The sequence below is a fragment of the Typopeltis vanoorti genome, chromosome 6 (genome assembly GCF_054136105.1).
Source record: "Typopeltis vanoorti isolate ZY-2024b chromosome 6, IOZ_Tvanoo_1.0, whole genome shotgun sequence".
Classification (NCBI taxonomy): Eukaryota; Metazoa; Arthropoda; class Arachnida; order Uropygi; family Thelyphonidae; genus Typopeltis; species Typopeltis vanoorti.
The window spans coordinates 49,759,007-49,776,862 of NC_143554.1; the positions used below are offsets into that span (position 1 = coordinate 49,759,007).

Genomic DNA, 17,856 nt, shown 5'->3' on the forward strand with positions numbered 1-17,856 from the left:
TCCATGTAATGACACCATAAACAACCAAGTTGGTAATTTTATTTACGATCAGGCCCTCCTGATCGTAATACCTCACATTCTGCAGCACAGGAAGGCACTCGACCTTCATCGGAGGCGGTTCGAACTCAGATTCCTTCATCTCAACAGCAAACAAGCTCCAAACTAACATCAGCTCTAACCTCTTCACTTGCAACAATGCTGCATGAATTCAGCAAAGCAAGCACCTCGCCATTTTCCAGAAAGAGATTCTATTTAGAAACCCAATCCATACTAACAGTCCTCTATAATGTTTAAAAAATTTTAACTAAATTCCCTCATGATAATCGCATGGAATGCCAATGGCTTGACACATAAAATTCTTGAGCTGCAAGAATTAGCAAAGAGATGTGGTCCAGACATAATCTTGATCAGTGAATCCCACTTCAGACCTTCAAACAACCCAAGACTAAGAGGTTATATTCTATATAGGACAGACAGACTTAACTCTAGTGGTGGTGGCACAGCCATTTTTATTAAAAATTATTTAAGCTATAATGTATTGACCAACCCTCCCAACTTTAAACCTTGAAGTGACAGGTGTAGAGGTGCATACAAACAACACAGGCAAACTTAAAATCTATGCAGCGTACAATCCTCCCAGCATTCTACTATTGACAACAGACTTAGGCTCCATCCTCGGTTCCAAGTATTCCATAATTATAGCAGGTGACCTCAACTCCAAACATACAGCTTGGTTCAGTTCATCAATCAACTCGAAAGGCCGTACTTTATTTAACTACACGTCACTCAACTCATCAATAGCAGCTGGACCTACCGAGCCCACCCACTACAGCCCATCAGGAAGTTCTGATGTACTAGACATAGTTATCCTCAAGAACATCATATATCAATACTAGCTGAAGACACTAGAAGAGCTTAACTCAGATCATAATCCCATCCAGCTCAAGCTAGGAATCCAGGATCAGCTCTCCTCAACATTCTTTCTTAGCATGGGACAACCTCTCTAAAGTTCTCCCAGTCCACATCGGTCCACCTCCTGTCATTCGCAAAAAAAGAAGACATAGCTGTATGCAACCTAACTAGGCAAATCAGCACAGTAATAGCATCAGTCACTCAAACCACTGTCTTTTACACATCCAATCGGATCCCAGAAGAGATAATGGACCTGATTAAGGCCAAAAACAAAGCCAGAAAGTGATATCACAACATTAGAGCCCCACAGGACAAAACAATATTAAACAACCTGAACAGACAGGTTTGAGAAGCTCTCCAGAATCCCAGGAATTCAGAATAGGAATCTAAACTCATAGATATCAAATCAGAAGATAACTCCATGTGGAAATTTCTAAAATCTCTTTGCAATAAAAGACAACCCATTCCTCCTATAAAGACCAAACTTGGAACTGAACATTCAGATGATGAAAAAATAGAAGCCCTTATTGACAATCTGGAAAATCAAGGCAATCATTGCATCTTACGAAAACTTAAATATCAATCTCATTTATAAAGTTCATCGTCAAGTCAGAAAAGCCTTAAGTCAGCCTTAAGGATGACTCAGAATCCATCACACCCACTACTTCAACAGAAATAATTAATATTATATCCCAATTGAAAAATAAAAAGGCTCCTGGTCCCAATAGTATCACCAATAGAATAATAAAACTACTGAAAAGGAAGGTCTTAATTCATCTAGTTAATATTACCAAATCCATTTTAAGATTCCAGTACTTTCCTACAGCCTGGAAAACTGCTGACATTATCCCTCTGAAAAAGCCTGGTAACAACCCACAACTCCCCCAAAGCTACAGGCCCAACTGTCCTCTCTCCTGCCTCGGTAAAGTAAAAAAAAAATCATCCTAGCAAGGCTTCAATTAGCAGTTGACAAACATAAAATAATCCCAAATGAGCAATTTCGGTTCCGCAAAGCTCACAACACAGCACAGCAAATTCACCGATTAACAGAACACATCACCCATGGTTTTAACTGGCACCTTTACACTGCTGCTGTATTCTTGGATGTAGCCAAGGCTTTATAAGGTCTGGCATCAAGGCCTTATCTTCAAACTTATTGTAAAAAACATCCAAATTAAACTAGTGAACCTTATTTACTTATATCTTAAAGACAGATACATGCAAGTGAAGATTAATGGAATCGTCTCATCAAGACGCAAAATCCTGGCTGGTGTACCTCAAGGTTCCCTCCTGGCCCCACTACTTTTCACAACTTATGTATCAGACATCCCCTCTTAATTCAAGAACAATCATTATGGCCCTTTATGCCGATGACACTGCTGTTCTAGTAAGATCTCTCAGCCCTCACCTAGCAATCTCTAGACTCAAAGGAAGCATCATTGCGCTGGAAAATTGGTTCACCAACTGGAGGATTCAAGTAAACCCCCTCAAAAGCTCTGCCATGCTGTTCTCTAGAAGAAAGATCTGCATCAAAGAGGACATCCTGTTTTCTGGTCAAACGATCCCATGGTAATCAGAGACCAAATATCTCGGGGTAATACTGGACAAGAAACTCCTTTTTAATAAGCACATCAATCATATTCGCTTCAAGACAGCCAAAGTAACAGCTCAGCTCTACCCATGTAAGAGCAAACTGAACTTACAAAATAAATTACTACTTTACTGGATGGTCGTACATCCAGTTATAACCTATGCCTCACCAGCATGGAGTCACAAGTCACGATCAAACATTTTAAAACTATAAAGAATCCAAAATAAATGCCTAAGGATGATTCTAGATGCCCCATGGTTCATTAGAAATTCACAGGTTCATCGAGAAACTGACATTCCATACATCTCCTTTCTTCGTGATCTCGCAGAAAAATTCTTCGTCAAATCAAGTTTGCATTCAAACCCACTGATCATGCAAGCTATCAATTACAATGAAACAGACTTCTTCAAATACAAAAGACCGAAGGCCATTCTACTCCCAAATGTTCTTAGCTAACACAACTGCAGCCAGTGGGCAAGCTTAATTGCTCGCAAATCTCCCTTTCCCAAACAACTTCCAGCACAGACAAAGGGGAATATGAAAAGCACATGTGCTTCACCCATCCTGACAGTAGTGTTATGCCTTGGTATCACTTCTTGGTCTGGCTTCCACCGAGGAGACCTCAATAAAGGTTGAAACTGATCTGGGTAGTGACCCTTCAGATAATGCATAGCATTACACATGTCTGTAAGGAGATGTGCATTGCATTATTGGATACTAAGGCAATTGATGTGAAGTCATTAGCTTCTATATACAAGCAGCCCATTCGTGAAGTCGATAAAGGATGAAACCAAAAATATAACTTCTTGGCATCTTTAATTTATAGTATAACCAAGTGGAAAAACTTTCAACAGTTAAATGGCCATGAAGAAAAGGCATTTTCTATCTGAAACCGTTAAGTCCAAAAAAAGTTTACTTGCTATTGTTTCTTGTTAAATTAGGCCCAATGAAATATTTTGTAAAGGCTTATATATGAGTAGTGATGATTTCTAATCTTTTAATAAATAAGTAATGCAAAAATTCATGAATATGTGTGTATACTTATGAAAGATAGTTATAACTGACAACTAAAATGATCCAGAAAAGGCAAAGGCTTTTAGAACAGTCAATTGGCAATTTTACTGGGTCTTAAAAGTGACAATTACAAAGATCTTGTACATGACAGGAATATAAAGTATCAAGATGCAGTTTGTTGTTAAAGATCAACTTTCTGCATTTCCATTTGGATTTCTTTCTACCTAACTTTATGTTCTCAGTTACAAAAGTGAAGGACAATAGTATCAGGGGATTTCTTACAAGGAGCAACAGTAATCAAACAAGCAGAACTCATATGAATGCTGAATTTTACAACTTGCATATGAGGTTCTTAATTAAAGAAACTATATGGAGAAGACTTTGATGAAGACTTCATCATCATCATCATCAAATTCCTGCCATGTACCCTCAAGGGGTGTACAGGATATGATAGTACTACATGAAAAAATTACATCATTATTAATTTCCTATCTACAATTTTCCTCCAAATCAGTCTGTTACTTGTCAAGACTCCAACATTATCAGATCTTATATTTCTATCGTCTAAAGCACTTTGTACAGTATCAATCCACCTATATCTTGGTCTTCCTCTAGGTCGTTTTGTTGCCAACCTGGAAGAGAACACTTGTTTTGCTAATCTTTCCTCGCCCATTCTGTTTAAGTGACCATACCACCTGAGATTAGCTCTGCTAACGCATTCCTGGATGCTGACAATGTCAAGTTCTTTCCTAATATCCTTGTGTTTAATATGATATTGCCATTGATGCCATCTGTTCACGCCTATAATCTTTCTCAGGACTCTCATATCTGTGGTCTCTAGTCTTTGGTCAAGTGTTTTACTTCTGACCCAGCTCTCAGATCCATAAGTTAAAACTGGTTTGAACACAGTCTTGGACACAGCTAATTTAGTGTTCCGACTAATTTCTCTCTTATTCCATATGAATTTATTCAATTGACTTCCCACCATACCAGCTTTGCTTATTCTGTTGTCTATTTCTATATTTAATTTACCATCTTCAGTAAAAATCGTGCCTAAATAGCTGAAATGTTTTACTTGTTCCACAGGTTCTCCATTCACAACACAGTTGACATTTTCAATGATTCTGCCTATTTTCATTGTCTTTGTCTTTTTATTGCTGACCTTCATACCATATCTATTACAACAGCTATTCAATTTAGTCAGAGAATTTTGCAGACTTGTAGCAGATTTATTTAGAAGTATAACATCACCTGCATAAAGCAAAGAGCTGACATTAACATCTCCAATTTTGATATCATGTTTAATACCACTTTCCTTCATAATGTGATCCATATAGATAATGAATAACAGAGGGGATAATGTGCATCCTTGTCTCACACCAGATTTAACATTAAACCATCTGCCTGTACTTCCTTCAATTCTAACTGCTGACTTACAACTCGAATAAAGACTAAGTATTGCTTGATATAATGCCCCATTGACACCATATAACTGCAGCGTATTGAATAGCTTCTCTCTTGGCACCTTGTCATATGCCTTTTCCAGCTCGACAAAACTTAAATACAGATCTCTGTTATATTCCCATGCTTTCTAGACTATTTGTCGTAAAGTGAAGATCTGATCCTGACAGCCTCTATTTGGCCTGAATCCAGCTTGTTCTTCACCAAGCTTTTCTTCCACAATTCTTCTCAACCGTTTCTCAAGTATATTTGCGTAGATCTTGCCAGGAACACTCAGTAGGGAAATACCTCTGTAATTCTCACATGCAGTTTTATTTCCCTTTTTATATATGGGTACTATGAGAGCTCTACTCCAGTCATCGGGAATTCGTCCCTCTGTCCAGGCTTTCTGAACTATGCAGTGCAGCCACTGTAAGACTCTTATACCACCATACTCCAGCATTTCTGGTCAAATATCATCTACTCCTGCTGCCTTTCCACATTTCAAGCCTTTGATGGCTTTTTCTACTTCTAGTATGGATATGTATTCCTGACTGCATGCCTGGTCAGTGTTTTTTACCACTGTGCTGTCATCACTGCTTGTTTCATTTAGCAGTTTTTCAAAGTAATTACTCCATACTTCAAGGATATCTTTTTCTCCCGGTTTCATGTCACCTTTATCATCTCTAATTCCTTTTACAGCACTCTTTCCTCCATTCTTAAGCTTCTTCAACAACCTCCAGAATATTTTGCCACCTTCTTGATATTTATTTTCTATATTCTTGCCAAAGTCCTCCATGACTTTTGTTTAGCTAGTTTTACACAGTGTTTAGCATTCTTGCATTTGTCTCTATATTCTCTAAGAGCACAAGCTGACTTATTTGACAGGAACTTTTGGTATTCTTTCTTCTTTTCCTTCACTGCCTCTTTAACTTCCTGTGTCCACCAGGGAGGTCTGATTTTTTTATCCTTACAGATAACCTCAACACATGCCTCTCTGGCAGAATCAATCAATGTTTTCTTCAGAGTTTGCCACTGAATCTCCAAGGTTTGATTCCTGTTCTCAAACTCTTTCATTTTTTCTTCAATAATCTTTGTGTAATTTAGCCTACAGTTCACATCTGAGAGCTGCTCAACTTTTATTCGCTTTAAAACTTTCTTACATGTTCTTCTTTTCAATATGAAATTCAATTTTATCCTGCTCAAGACTAAATAGTGATCACTTCCAATTTCAAATCCCCTGTACACTCTGGTGTCCTGCACCAGGGAGAAAACATCACTATCAACAATAACATAGTCAATGAGACTTTTCTTATTCCTAGCCTCTTCTCTCCATGTGAATTTGTGCACATTTTTATGTTGGAACATGGTGTTAGTAATAACCTGTCCATGTCCTGAGCAGAAATCCAACAGATATTTGCCATTATTATTAGCTTTGCTCTTTTCTCCAAATTTGATGAAGACTTTTAAAATTTAATTCACATATACATAATACAATTAGTATGCTAACATAGTATTTTTGATTATTCCTGAAAACTGCAAGGTAATATAAAGAAATTTCAAGTTCATATTTGAATTCAGAATATTTAACTTAATCAGACTCATCTAATTTTTCTCAAAGAAAAAAAAATCAATTTTTTTGCATAGTGATTTCCTTTAATGGAAATTATTTTTATGTGCAAACTCAAAGGCAGTAGTATCATCTATAGAATGAAGATATATCTTTTCAGGTTGACTGTTCTGCTATAAATAAATATCTCTTTCATTCTAAAAGGTGCAACTAATAGCTCTAGTAAAAGGTGATAAGATCATTGTAATTTAACCAGAGGTGTATTACATGGATCAGCAATGAAGAAATCAAATGGCATCATCCTTGTGGATGTTATTTCTGCTCAGCTGTGTGTGTGTGTGTGTGTGCACACTATTCTGATAGTGTTACCAAAATAAAATTAGGGTAAAAAGTGGACTATCCCAAAGATGAAAAAATGATTATGTTATTGTTGCTGTGGTCAATTCAGTAGGCATGAAAAAATTTCTTGCCTACTTTGCTAGTGTTGAAATCAGGTCTTTCCAACCAGTGGCATAGCTGGGGGGGGGGGGGTATGCCCTGGGTGGCACTTTTAACATGAGACACAATTTTATTTTTTGATGACTCTTTTATGTTAACTTAGTAATTTTTATTACTTAATTAATAATTAGTTTTTAACAACTATACTTACAACTAAAATAAACATAAACATAGTGTTTTAATGTATTTCCCTATACGTCGTTTTGACTTTTTTGTAGTATTTTTGATGTGTATTGAGAGGGGTGGCAAACCTCTGCAGCAAAAGCTCTAGCTACACCACTGTTTCCAACCAAAGAATAATGCAGCCAGTGGCATACTCAGGATTTAATCTTGGGGGGGGGGGGCTGAGTTTAGTAGATGATTTGAGAATATACACTACACATTGCATATGACCTATGATTGGGCATCTGCAGTGATCGCCAATACATGATACCAGTGAATTGCTCTGGCCTGGCTCGTAAAAAGGAAGTAGCGCTCAGTCCGCCCAAGCACTACTTCATTCGTTTTGCATTCACTGCAGCTGTGATTCCTGAGAGCTATAGGGTATTCCCACTTTATGTGACCACTAATTCATAAGTAGTATAGAAATAGGCTTGCTCATTTAATTATAGGTGAATCTGTCCAGTAATCAAAATACATCATATTTTGCTCTGAGTTCATTTCTGCAAATTTTGTTACCTGAAAAATTCCTTCGGCATCTTTAAGAGAGAGTTGCAGAAAATGACCTAACATTACAGGTACCAGACCATCAAATGGAGTGTGCTACATATGAGAAAAAAAAAACATTTATAAATTTAAAGATTATTCATACAATAAAGGAGTTAAAAAAAATCCAGAATTTTAATCAGATAGTTTGTAATTTATAATGCAAGTATTTAAATTCAATATTTTTACCATACCTCTTTTATTATTATTATTCAGGCCTCCATGGAGTAAAGAGACTCATCGCAGGAGGCCCTTCCTAGGAAACACAAAGTGTATCATACCACTCCTTGAACTTATTGACCGTTCCTGCTCTCACCACTTTATCAGGTAATGCATTCTACGGTTCCACCACCCTCCACACAAAGAAACCAATCCTCACCCTCTCGCTCCCAGCTTCCTTTTGTATTTTCCAGGGATGGGCCCCTTGTCATCGCTGCTTCCCGCTGCTCCACCAAGTGAAAGAATTATCCAGTGTCGACTCTGTAACTGCCTCTCAACAGTTTAAAAGTCTCAATCATATCACCTCTCCTTCTTCTATCTACCAAACTCTGAGGTCCACATTCCATCAGCCGATCCTTATCATTAACACTGTACAGTCCTGAAACCATCTTTGTTATCTGCCTCTGCACTCTTTCCACAATTAATTTATCCCCTTCAAATCCTGAAGATCAAATTTGAGAACAATAGTCTTAGTGTGGTCAGATCAGGGTCTTATACAACGGAATGATAACTTTCTGTCTCTGCAGGTCAGCATCCTTCTCAGTATTGCAACAATCCTCTGAGTTATCTTCACCACCTTTGCAATATAATACGCCCCTGAATTATTATTATTATTATTCCTGACACCTCCAAGGAGTCCAAAGACTTATCGTGGGAGGACACCTACAACTGTCTCAACCACTACACCGAACCTCTACTACGATTCATCTCTATTACTGAATTCGGAAACAACACACACACACACACACACATAAGGTTGGATGCATCCAAATATTGTACCAACCTGCAGATTAGACTGAAAGTACAAATGGGATTGTGAACAGATTTTTTTAATTAACAAAAAATACTATTATTCTTTCTGATCAAGCATATATTGCGTACATTTTTTGTCGTATACATAAATAATACTAATACAAGACAGATATGGACACCTTCAGGTAAACAAAAAACAAACTATATAATATGCATAAATGTACTCATTTGCACAGTTTGTGATAATTTATGCACACTATTATATAAATTATTCACTATAACTGTATTTATATAAGTGAAAATGGTGACATCTGTTTCACTAAAATAAGTGAACTTGAGAACACATGCAATTTACAGACAAAAAATACTATTGGTGGTGGTGGGTAGTATGTAGCACTGTGTGTAGACGATGGTAGTAATAGCAGTTCTGTGTAGTTGGTGGATTAAATGGTGGTGATGGAGAGTTGTAGAGTGCCCATCCACAATGAGCCCTTGAAGATCCTCGTCTGTAAATTGCATGTGTTCTGAAGGCTGATTTGCCTGTGCACAGAATGAAAACCCCAAGTTTCTGGGAGAAAAATACCCTGCTATCCCCCATATGAAATCTGTTAACTCACCTTCAAATGAAAAAGCCAATATAAAAATTCCTCTCATAATGGCATCAGTCAAAAGGTGCAATACACCACCATTCTTCCAATTGCACTACAGAGGTGCAAACATAAATCTATTTTTTTTTCCCCTTGCAGCTCATTCTACTCAGTATAACCATCTGAATGTGTTCGTATTTATTTTTTGTTCTTTTATTACTATTAAAGTTGTGCTTAACTTTGAAATTAAAAAAGAAAAATATAGTAGTCCTCCATCAGAATTTCATGGATGACTAGCAAAACTACCTAATTGTTTATATTCTTAATTCAGACTTCATATGAGAACAGTTTTCATTTATATCAGTTCTAATAATTCTTGACGAGAGAGAATTCTTTTTTTCTCATTTGCAGAGCCCATCTTTCTAATTTTCAAATTGAAATTAAAAGGATTTTTCTTCAAATTTAAAATAAAAAAAGTATATAAGTATTATTTATTATGCTAGTATTGTGTATATGTATGGATTTTTGATGGAAGTAATTTTACTTCTGTTTTTGAACATGAGAAACATTTGCAAAACAAAACATTTCAGATCAAAATGTGCTTATCAGAGTTTGTTTCAGAAACTTTTATAGTTCTGCCAGGAAACATATCAGAATGTATCTTAGCATTTATATTTGATCTGAGTATGAAACTGGTCAATATTTGGCTGAATGAGACATTAAGTTAGCAGATAAAAGATTTCTATTATCCTTTCTATCAACAGAATGAAGAAAACTGACCAGGGTTACTGACCTAATGTCCAATCCTTACCCTGTGATGCACCCTGTTAAGTACCTACCTGGGTACTGAACAAAGCATGGGCTGGCAATTTGAGATTTAGCAGACCAAATTGTATTTTTATTGGCTTAAACCACATTGTAAAATTATGGTAGAACATAACAGAATTTCATTCCAGCTGAGGTGTCACCCGGTTACAAGGCCCCCATTATTTTGTCAGGGAACCAGGGCAAACAGCACAAAGTTAGCTACTGGAACAAACAAATCCGAACACATCCTACCTCAATATCAGCAGAGATCAAGATTGGTACTATTGATGTAAAAGAAATAGAATTAGCAGAATAATTTATACGCGTGGATAAGCTTATGTGTTCGTCAGACATTTTTGTAATAGATTTCACGGTTTGCAGAATAATTGGATAAGTTCCAGATCGACATAATAAGGTTAACTACAAATATGAGGATAATTTTCTTCAATAGCAGACATTATCAAGTAGAGTGATGTAGGCAGATATCAGAATGGAGAACTGGACAATGAGACTTATTTGTGCTTGTGGTCCCACAGAAGGTTCTACCAAGGAAGAAATGGAGGAATTTTTGGAGACATTAGAGAAGGCAGCTGGCACAATGAAAGAGGAAAAGTTGATAAACTTGAATTTCACATTGAACAGAAGAGGGTGCAAGAAAGTTTTTAAACAAATCAAAGTTTAGCAGCATTCAGAGGTGAATGTAGACTCAAAGCACAAACATCATTGAATAAAAAATTAAAGAGTCTGAAAACAAGAACCAAACCTTGAAGATTCAATGGCAAATCCTGAAGAAAACATTGGCATTGATTCAGCCAGAGAAGCATGTGGTGAAGTTGTCTGTAAGAATATAAAAATCAAAACTCCATGATGGACTCAGGAAGTTTAAGAGGCAGTCAAGGAAAAGAAGAAGACATGGAAAGTTCCTGACAAGTAAGTCAGCATCTGCTCTTAGAGAATACAGAGAAAAATGTAAGAAGCAAAGCACTGTGTAAAACTAGCTAAACAAAAGTCATGAGAAGACTTGAGTAATAACATAGAAAATAAATATCAGGAAGGTGACAAAATATTGTGGAGGCTATTGAAAAAGTTTAGAAATGGAGGAAAAAGTACTAAAAGGAATCAGAGATGATAAAGGTGACATGAAAACTGAAGATAAAGATATTCTAGATGTTTGGAGTAATTAATTACTTTGAAAGACTTCAAAATGGAATAAACATTATCAGCAAAATGGTAAAAAACTCCTAACAGGAATAATATCCATACTTGAACTAGAAAAAGTCACTGAAAACCTGTAATGTGGAAAGGCAGTTGGATTAGAATGAAATTTGACTAGAAATGCTCATATATGGAGGTATAAAAGTTTTATAGTGGCTGCATTGCATAATTCAGAAGGCCTGTCAGAGAATCAAATTCTGGATCATTGGAGCAGAGCTCTCATAATATCCATCTCATAAATACCCATCATAAAAAAAACTGAATAAAACTGAATGTGAGAATTAGAGATGTATTTTCCTACTGAGTGTTCCTAGTAAGATTTATGTAAGTATACTTGAGAAAAAACAGTTAAGAACACTTGTAGAAGCTTCCCGTCTACAAGTGTTCTTAACTGTTTTTTCTCAAGTATACTCGCATAAATCTTACTAGGAACACTCAATTAGGGAAATACGTCTGTAATTTGGTGAAGAACACGTTTGATTCAGGCCAAATATCAGTTGTCAGGATCAGATTTTCACTTTAAGACAAATAGTTGAGAAATCCTGGGAAAGTAACAACAATTTCTTTTTAAGTTTTGTTGATCTGTAAAAGGCATATGACAAGGTACAAAGAGAAAAGCTCTCTAAAACATTGCAGTTATATTGTGTAAATGGGACATTATATCAAGCAATACATAGTCTCTATTTAAAATATAAGTCAGCAGTTAAAACTGATGGAGGTACAGTAAGTGGAGATATTGTGCAGCAAGGTTGCACAATATCTCTACTGTTATTCAATATCTATATGGATCACATTATGAAGGAAAGTGGAATTAAATCTGATATCAAAATTGGCAATGTTAACCTCTTTATCATATGCAGATGATGTTATACTTCTGAATAAATCAACACAAGCCTACAAGAAACTCTGAATATCTGTTGTAACAAATTTGGTATGAAAATCAGCAATAATCAGCATCCTGAAAGGTGAACCAATAGAACAAGTAAAACATTTCAGCTATTTAGGTGCAATTTTTAGTGAAGATTGCAAATTTAATATGCAAATAGACAGCAGAATTAGTAAAGCTGGTATGGTAGGAAGTCTTCTTCTTCTTCGTCTATGATCTCTTAAGCTTTTAAGCGTCGAGATTTCCATGCCGTCCTGTTTCGTCCCAATTTCGTCCAACACTTGTTTCGTTTCTTCATCTACTTGATTCCCTACCCGACCATTAAGGTCTCCTAGTAGTATGATATGCCCTTGAACTTCTTCAATTGTTTTTTGTAAGAGTTCGAAGAATTCATCTTTAATTTCTTTATTGGCATTATCGTTTGGGCTATATGCAACAATTACAGTGAATACTTGGTTGTCTGATTTAAAATCTATAGTGATTGTCAACAACCTTTCGTTTATTAGTTGCCATTTAGTAATATATTCTTTGAGATCTGGTTTAATTATGCAAGCTACCCCTTGTTTTCCCCATTCTCTTGGGTTTACCCCTGAATAGAAAAGTATATACCTATCTTTCATTTTCTGGCAACCTTGACCTTTCTTTTTTGTTTCTGTGACTGCTAGCAAATCCAATCTTGATTTTTTAAATTCATCAATTAATTCGTTTTCATTTCCATGTAGACTTTTAATGTTCCATGATCCATATCTCGTGTACCTTTTTCCTTGCTTTGTCGTTAACCATTTAGGCAGTTCGGCTATCTCTTTGTTATTTCTTTTAATGAGTGAAATTTTAAGGTTTGCAGGGGATTAGCCTTCAGCAGTCCCGAGTCTGGTGGTGGGGCTGCCACCTTCGAGGCCCGCAGACCGGCCTATGAGGGAAGTGCTATCCTGTTGGGCTGTGGGAGGTATTTTATTTCCCTCCTACCCTTCATAGTAACCTATGATGAGCATTCCCCGATCCGCCACCAGGGGACGCGCCCGATGGGGGGTTACAGGTGTCCCCACACGGGTGGTAGGAAGTCAACTGAATTAATTTATAGGAATAAGAAAAAAATTAGTCAAAACACTAAATCAATTGTATACAAGACTGTCTTCAAACCAATTTTAACTTATTGATCTGAGAACTTGGTTAGAAATAAAACAATTGATCAAAGACTGGCAACCCCTGATATGATAGTTCCGAGAAAGATTAGTGGTCAACAAAGATTTGATAACATTGGTGTCTTGACATATAATAGATTAATTTGGAGGAAAATTGCTTATTGGAAGTTAGTATTGATGTAACTTTTTTTCATGTAGTATAATCATAAGTATCCTATCAGTGTTGCCCCGTGGGTAAGAGGTGCCTTTTGTTCAAAGTTATATTTCAGTGCACACATAAAATAGAATTTGCAAATTAAAATGAAATTAATTTCAAGAAATTTTTATTTATTTAGTATATAAGTACAAGATATACGTATGTGTCAAAGCAAAGTGGCTAATCAGTTGTTGAGTTTACCATTCATTTTTTATCACCTTACTGTTTATTTTAATTCATGAAATCTAAGTAGTAAAGTTTTCTTCATGAACAAGAGAATTATATAAAAATGTACTATTATTTATCGTCTTGAAATGGCATGTGAATTGGAATGTGCAGGGTATAACCTGCACACTCACACAGGGTGGCCCTGTATCCTGTACACTCCCTGAAGGTACATATCCGGAATTTGATTATGAAGGTTTCTATCTGTATCATGCTGTGTGTTCAGCACCACCAACCTAGAAATCATACCCAACTGTGAGAATATTGTAATTGGCATATTTCCATTGGTGATTGCATCACCACATTTTGCTCTGTGATGCAGCTCATCCAAGATGCTACCATCAGTGATACTTGCAGATCACATGTATGGTCAGAAATAAATCCTCATGACACTAGAAAGTAATTTTTCATATTTATGTGGTGTCAGCATGTGGTGAGCTATTTTATAGTCAGTTTTATTGCTCCATTTATTTTTGAACATCATCTTACAGTGTCAATTACTCTGTAATTTTCTATTTTAAATGTTGTTTCCATTTATGAAAGGGTGAAAACCTAAAAGCACTTTTTTAGACATGTGGGTGAGTTTCACTCTTTGATTTATTGGTTGGAAAGTGAAAATTATATCCGCTTGATCATCTAAACAAGTAATAAGTAATGTAGTATTTGCTACATAACATCATTTTGTATTGTATTTTAACATGATGGAATTTCTTCAAATTTTTTCCAACCATTGAAAAGGTATCTTTATTATTTCCGCTGATTATTGGTATCAATAATCAGGGGAAATGGGCCACCTAGGACTCTGTGCCTAAACCATTGGATTTTTGTTTGTGAGCATGAATGAAAGAATTGATATATCACACAAAAGTAAACATAACATGCATTTACTAAAATAAAGAGCCAAAAGGCTTCAGTTCAGCAATGTAAAATTATATAATTATATGTAAAATTTATTTTAATAATTACTTTTACACACTGACTGAGAGTTCACTTACAAAAAATACATCTCTTTGACATTTCGGGTTCCTTAGTACTGAACGAGAGTTTTTGCTGTCTTAAGGACCTGATCTCCGAGGAGAACCAACCAGTTCGAAACAGCTGTCAGGTCAGTGAAACTTTATCAAAATGAATCAATAAAAGGCGAACATATAGATACTTGGAAGGTACTTATGTCTTCTATGTAGTTCATACTAAGACAATTTGTGAATGCCGGGGAATGTATTCCTGTAAGCTCTCTGGTCAACTTACCTTACAAAACATTCATCGTTTCTATATTTAGCTTTGAAATAATGCTGGATCTAATATCTGCTTGATTTCTATAATAACATGCATTGTTTTGTTGAATTTTGGATGCTGCATTCCATATAAATGACAGTCCCACTCATTGAACTAATGTGTCCATATTAGTTCAATGATCAGGTCACAAACATGATGCAAATTCTTAAAGAAACACCTTTTCAGATATGCCTACTAATTCTTATTTTTTACCATTGACAACTTCATAACCATTTTTATAAAATTCAGACCATAACCAGAAGAGCCTCCATAACTAAGTCAGTTTTAACAATATTCTTTAGCTGGAAAGACCTCAATTAGAATCTGGTCTAGAACACAAGAACTTTTCATCTGAAGGTCTCCAATGGAGTGGCAGGGTTTTTCCATCCCATAAAACAGGATAGCCATAATCATTATGCAAAAAGTGTAGTATGGACATAATGAAATATGTAATTTAAATAAGCCAAGTTACATCACCATGACAGGGCACTGAGCCTAACATGAAAAGGGAAAAGAGAGATCTCCATAACTATTTAGTAGTAGACGACCCATGTTTATATGATTTTTTTTTTTACTTAACATGTTCATGTCAAGGCATGTTAAAAGTTCTCACCACAACCCTGACCTTCTGGCAGGGAGAAAGAAAATATCTCTACTTACCACAATTTTCTGTTTGCATATCACTGGAGATGGCCACATATTGTAATGTATTCTTCGACTGTAACCAAAGCAGTGGGGGGGGAGTTGTTTTGGAATATATTAGAAAGCTATAATTAAGGAGATGCCTTTATTTGAGCAGCATATTCGAATTACTAAAAGGTGTAAATAACAAACCAACATCAAGGAGCCATGTGAGAATGACAAATATAACGGTAAGCGAAAACAGATGCGAATCGAAATACTTTCATTATTGGCAAATGAATTATTAATAATTTATAGCTGTGATATTATATGTGTGTGTGTGTGTCCAATAAGCTGCTAGGGTGCAAAATACATGTGATCTCTATAAACATCCAAGTTTGCATTTATGATGTGCATATGATACATGATTTTATGACATTATGCATATGATGTTCATAAATTATTATTATTATCATCAAATTCCTGACATGTATCCTAAAGGGATGTACAGGATATGATAGTACTACATGAAAAACTGTAATAATAGTACTACATAAAACTTACATTATTACTAACTTCCTATCTACAATTTTCCTCCCAGTCAATCTGTTACTTGTCAAGACTCCTTCATTATCAGACCTTATATTTCTATCTTCTAAGCACTTTTTACTGTATCAATCCATCTATATCTTGGTCTTCCTCTGGGTCTTTTTCTTACCAACCTGGCAGAGAACACCTGTTTTGCTAATCTTTCCTCTCCCATTCTGTTCAAGTGACCATACCACCTGAGATTAGCTCTGCTAACACATTCCTGGATGCTAGCAATGTCAAGTTCTTTCCTAATATCCTCATTTTTAATATGATATTGCCATTGATGCCATCTGTTCACGCACCTAATCTTTCTCAGGAGACTCAAATCTGTGGTCTCCAGTCTTTGGTCAAGTGTTTTATTTCTAACCCAGCTCCATAAGTTAAAATTGGTTTGAACACTGTCTTATACACAGCTAATTCAGTGTTTTGACTAATTTCTCTCTTATTCCATATAAATTTATTCAGTTGACTTCCTACTGATTAATTGATGAGATAGCTGGGTTGTGTGGAGTGATACATAGGGCAAAGCGGCAACTGAAGTGATTGCAAAAATGTCTAATAAGTGGATCAGCTGATAACAGAAAGAAAGAAGTATGAAATAAGAAAAATGAAGGCTCAACTGAGAGAGAGAAAGAAAAATCAAGGAGCGAGTATTATATGGTGATTCAATAGTAAAAGGTGTGATCGATGAGAGTTTGACAAAATCATGCTTTCCTGGTGTGAAAATTAATGATGATGATAGCGAAGTTATTAGAGCACAAAAGGGTAGGGTGAAAGAAATGTAGTGGCTGGAACGAATCATTTAAAAGCAGAAGAGTATGGCATGAGAGAGGACATGAAAGAATTACTGGAAGTAGCAAAAGAAAAGAGTGAGAGAGTTAAGATAGTGAGTCTGTTGCTATGGTATGACAGAGCAGAGTTGAGAAGGAGGGTCATAATAGTGAATGACTTGATGCATAGGTTACGCAGGAGGAGTGGTGTGGAGTTTGTGCATGTGTGGGCTGAGTTTGATGGGCAAAAGGACTTATACAAGAAGGATGGCTTGCATCCAAATGGATTTGGTGTTCAGAGACTGGAAAAAGTGTTGCTGAATGAAGTGAAAATGGATGTGCAGAATCAGGGAAACCAGAACTTTTTTTTGGGGGGGGGGGGATAAGTTGTTGAGTGGATATGCAGACATTAGTGAGGTAATTGAATGTAAGAATGTGTATGATATGACTAAGTTATTAGCACTGGCAATAAACCAGAATGGGGTAGTTAGTATAAAGCATCAGGAAAGGGGATGAGCCTAATGGGCTTTTGCACTTTATGTACACTAATGCCAGGAGCATTAGGAACAAGCAGGAGGAATTTTTGGGATTGGTTCATCCTGGCCAAAGGTTTTTGGCATTAGTGAGACATGGCTAACAGAAGATGATATAGTTAGGGGATAGAATATGAAGAGTATAGTGAATTCAGGGAGAACAGAGAGTAAAGAATGGGGAGAAGAGTGTTACTGACGATAGCTGATGAACTGCAAACAAAGAAAATAGAAGTTCAACTGCAGGATAGTGAAAATAGCACATTTGAGGCTATCTGCTGTGACACTGAGGCTAGCAGAACAAAATAT

The 17,856-nt window shown here is 36.2% G+C and overlaps 1 protein-coding gene across 3 annotated transcripts in view; it reads right to left on the bottom strand.

Moving 5' to 3' along the window:
- The window catches only part of LOC150105441 (peroxisomal carnitine O-octanoyltransferase-like), a 311,316-nt gene that overhangs the window by 110,409 nt on the left and 183,051 nt on the right, over positions 1–17,856 (bottom strand). For all 3 annotated transcript variants that reach the window (XM_090394815.1, XM_090394814.1, XM_090394813.1), the window contains exon 9: positions 7,704–7,787. In XM_090394815.1, the coding sequence (XP_090250941.1) occupies positions 7,704–7,787 (84 nt within the window). The remainder of the gene's footprint in view (positions 1–7,703; positions 7,788–17,856) is intronic.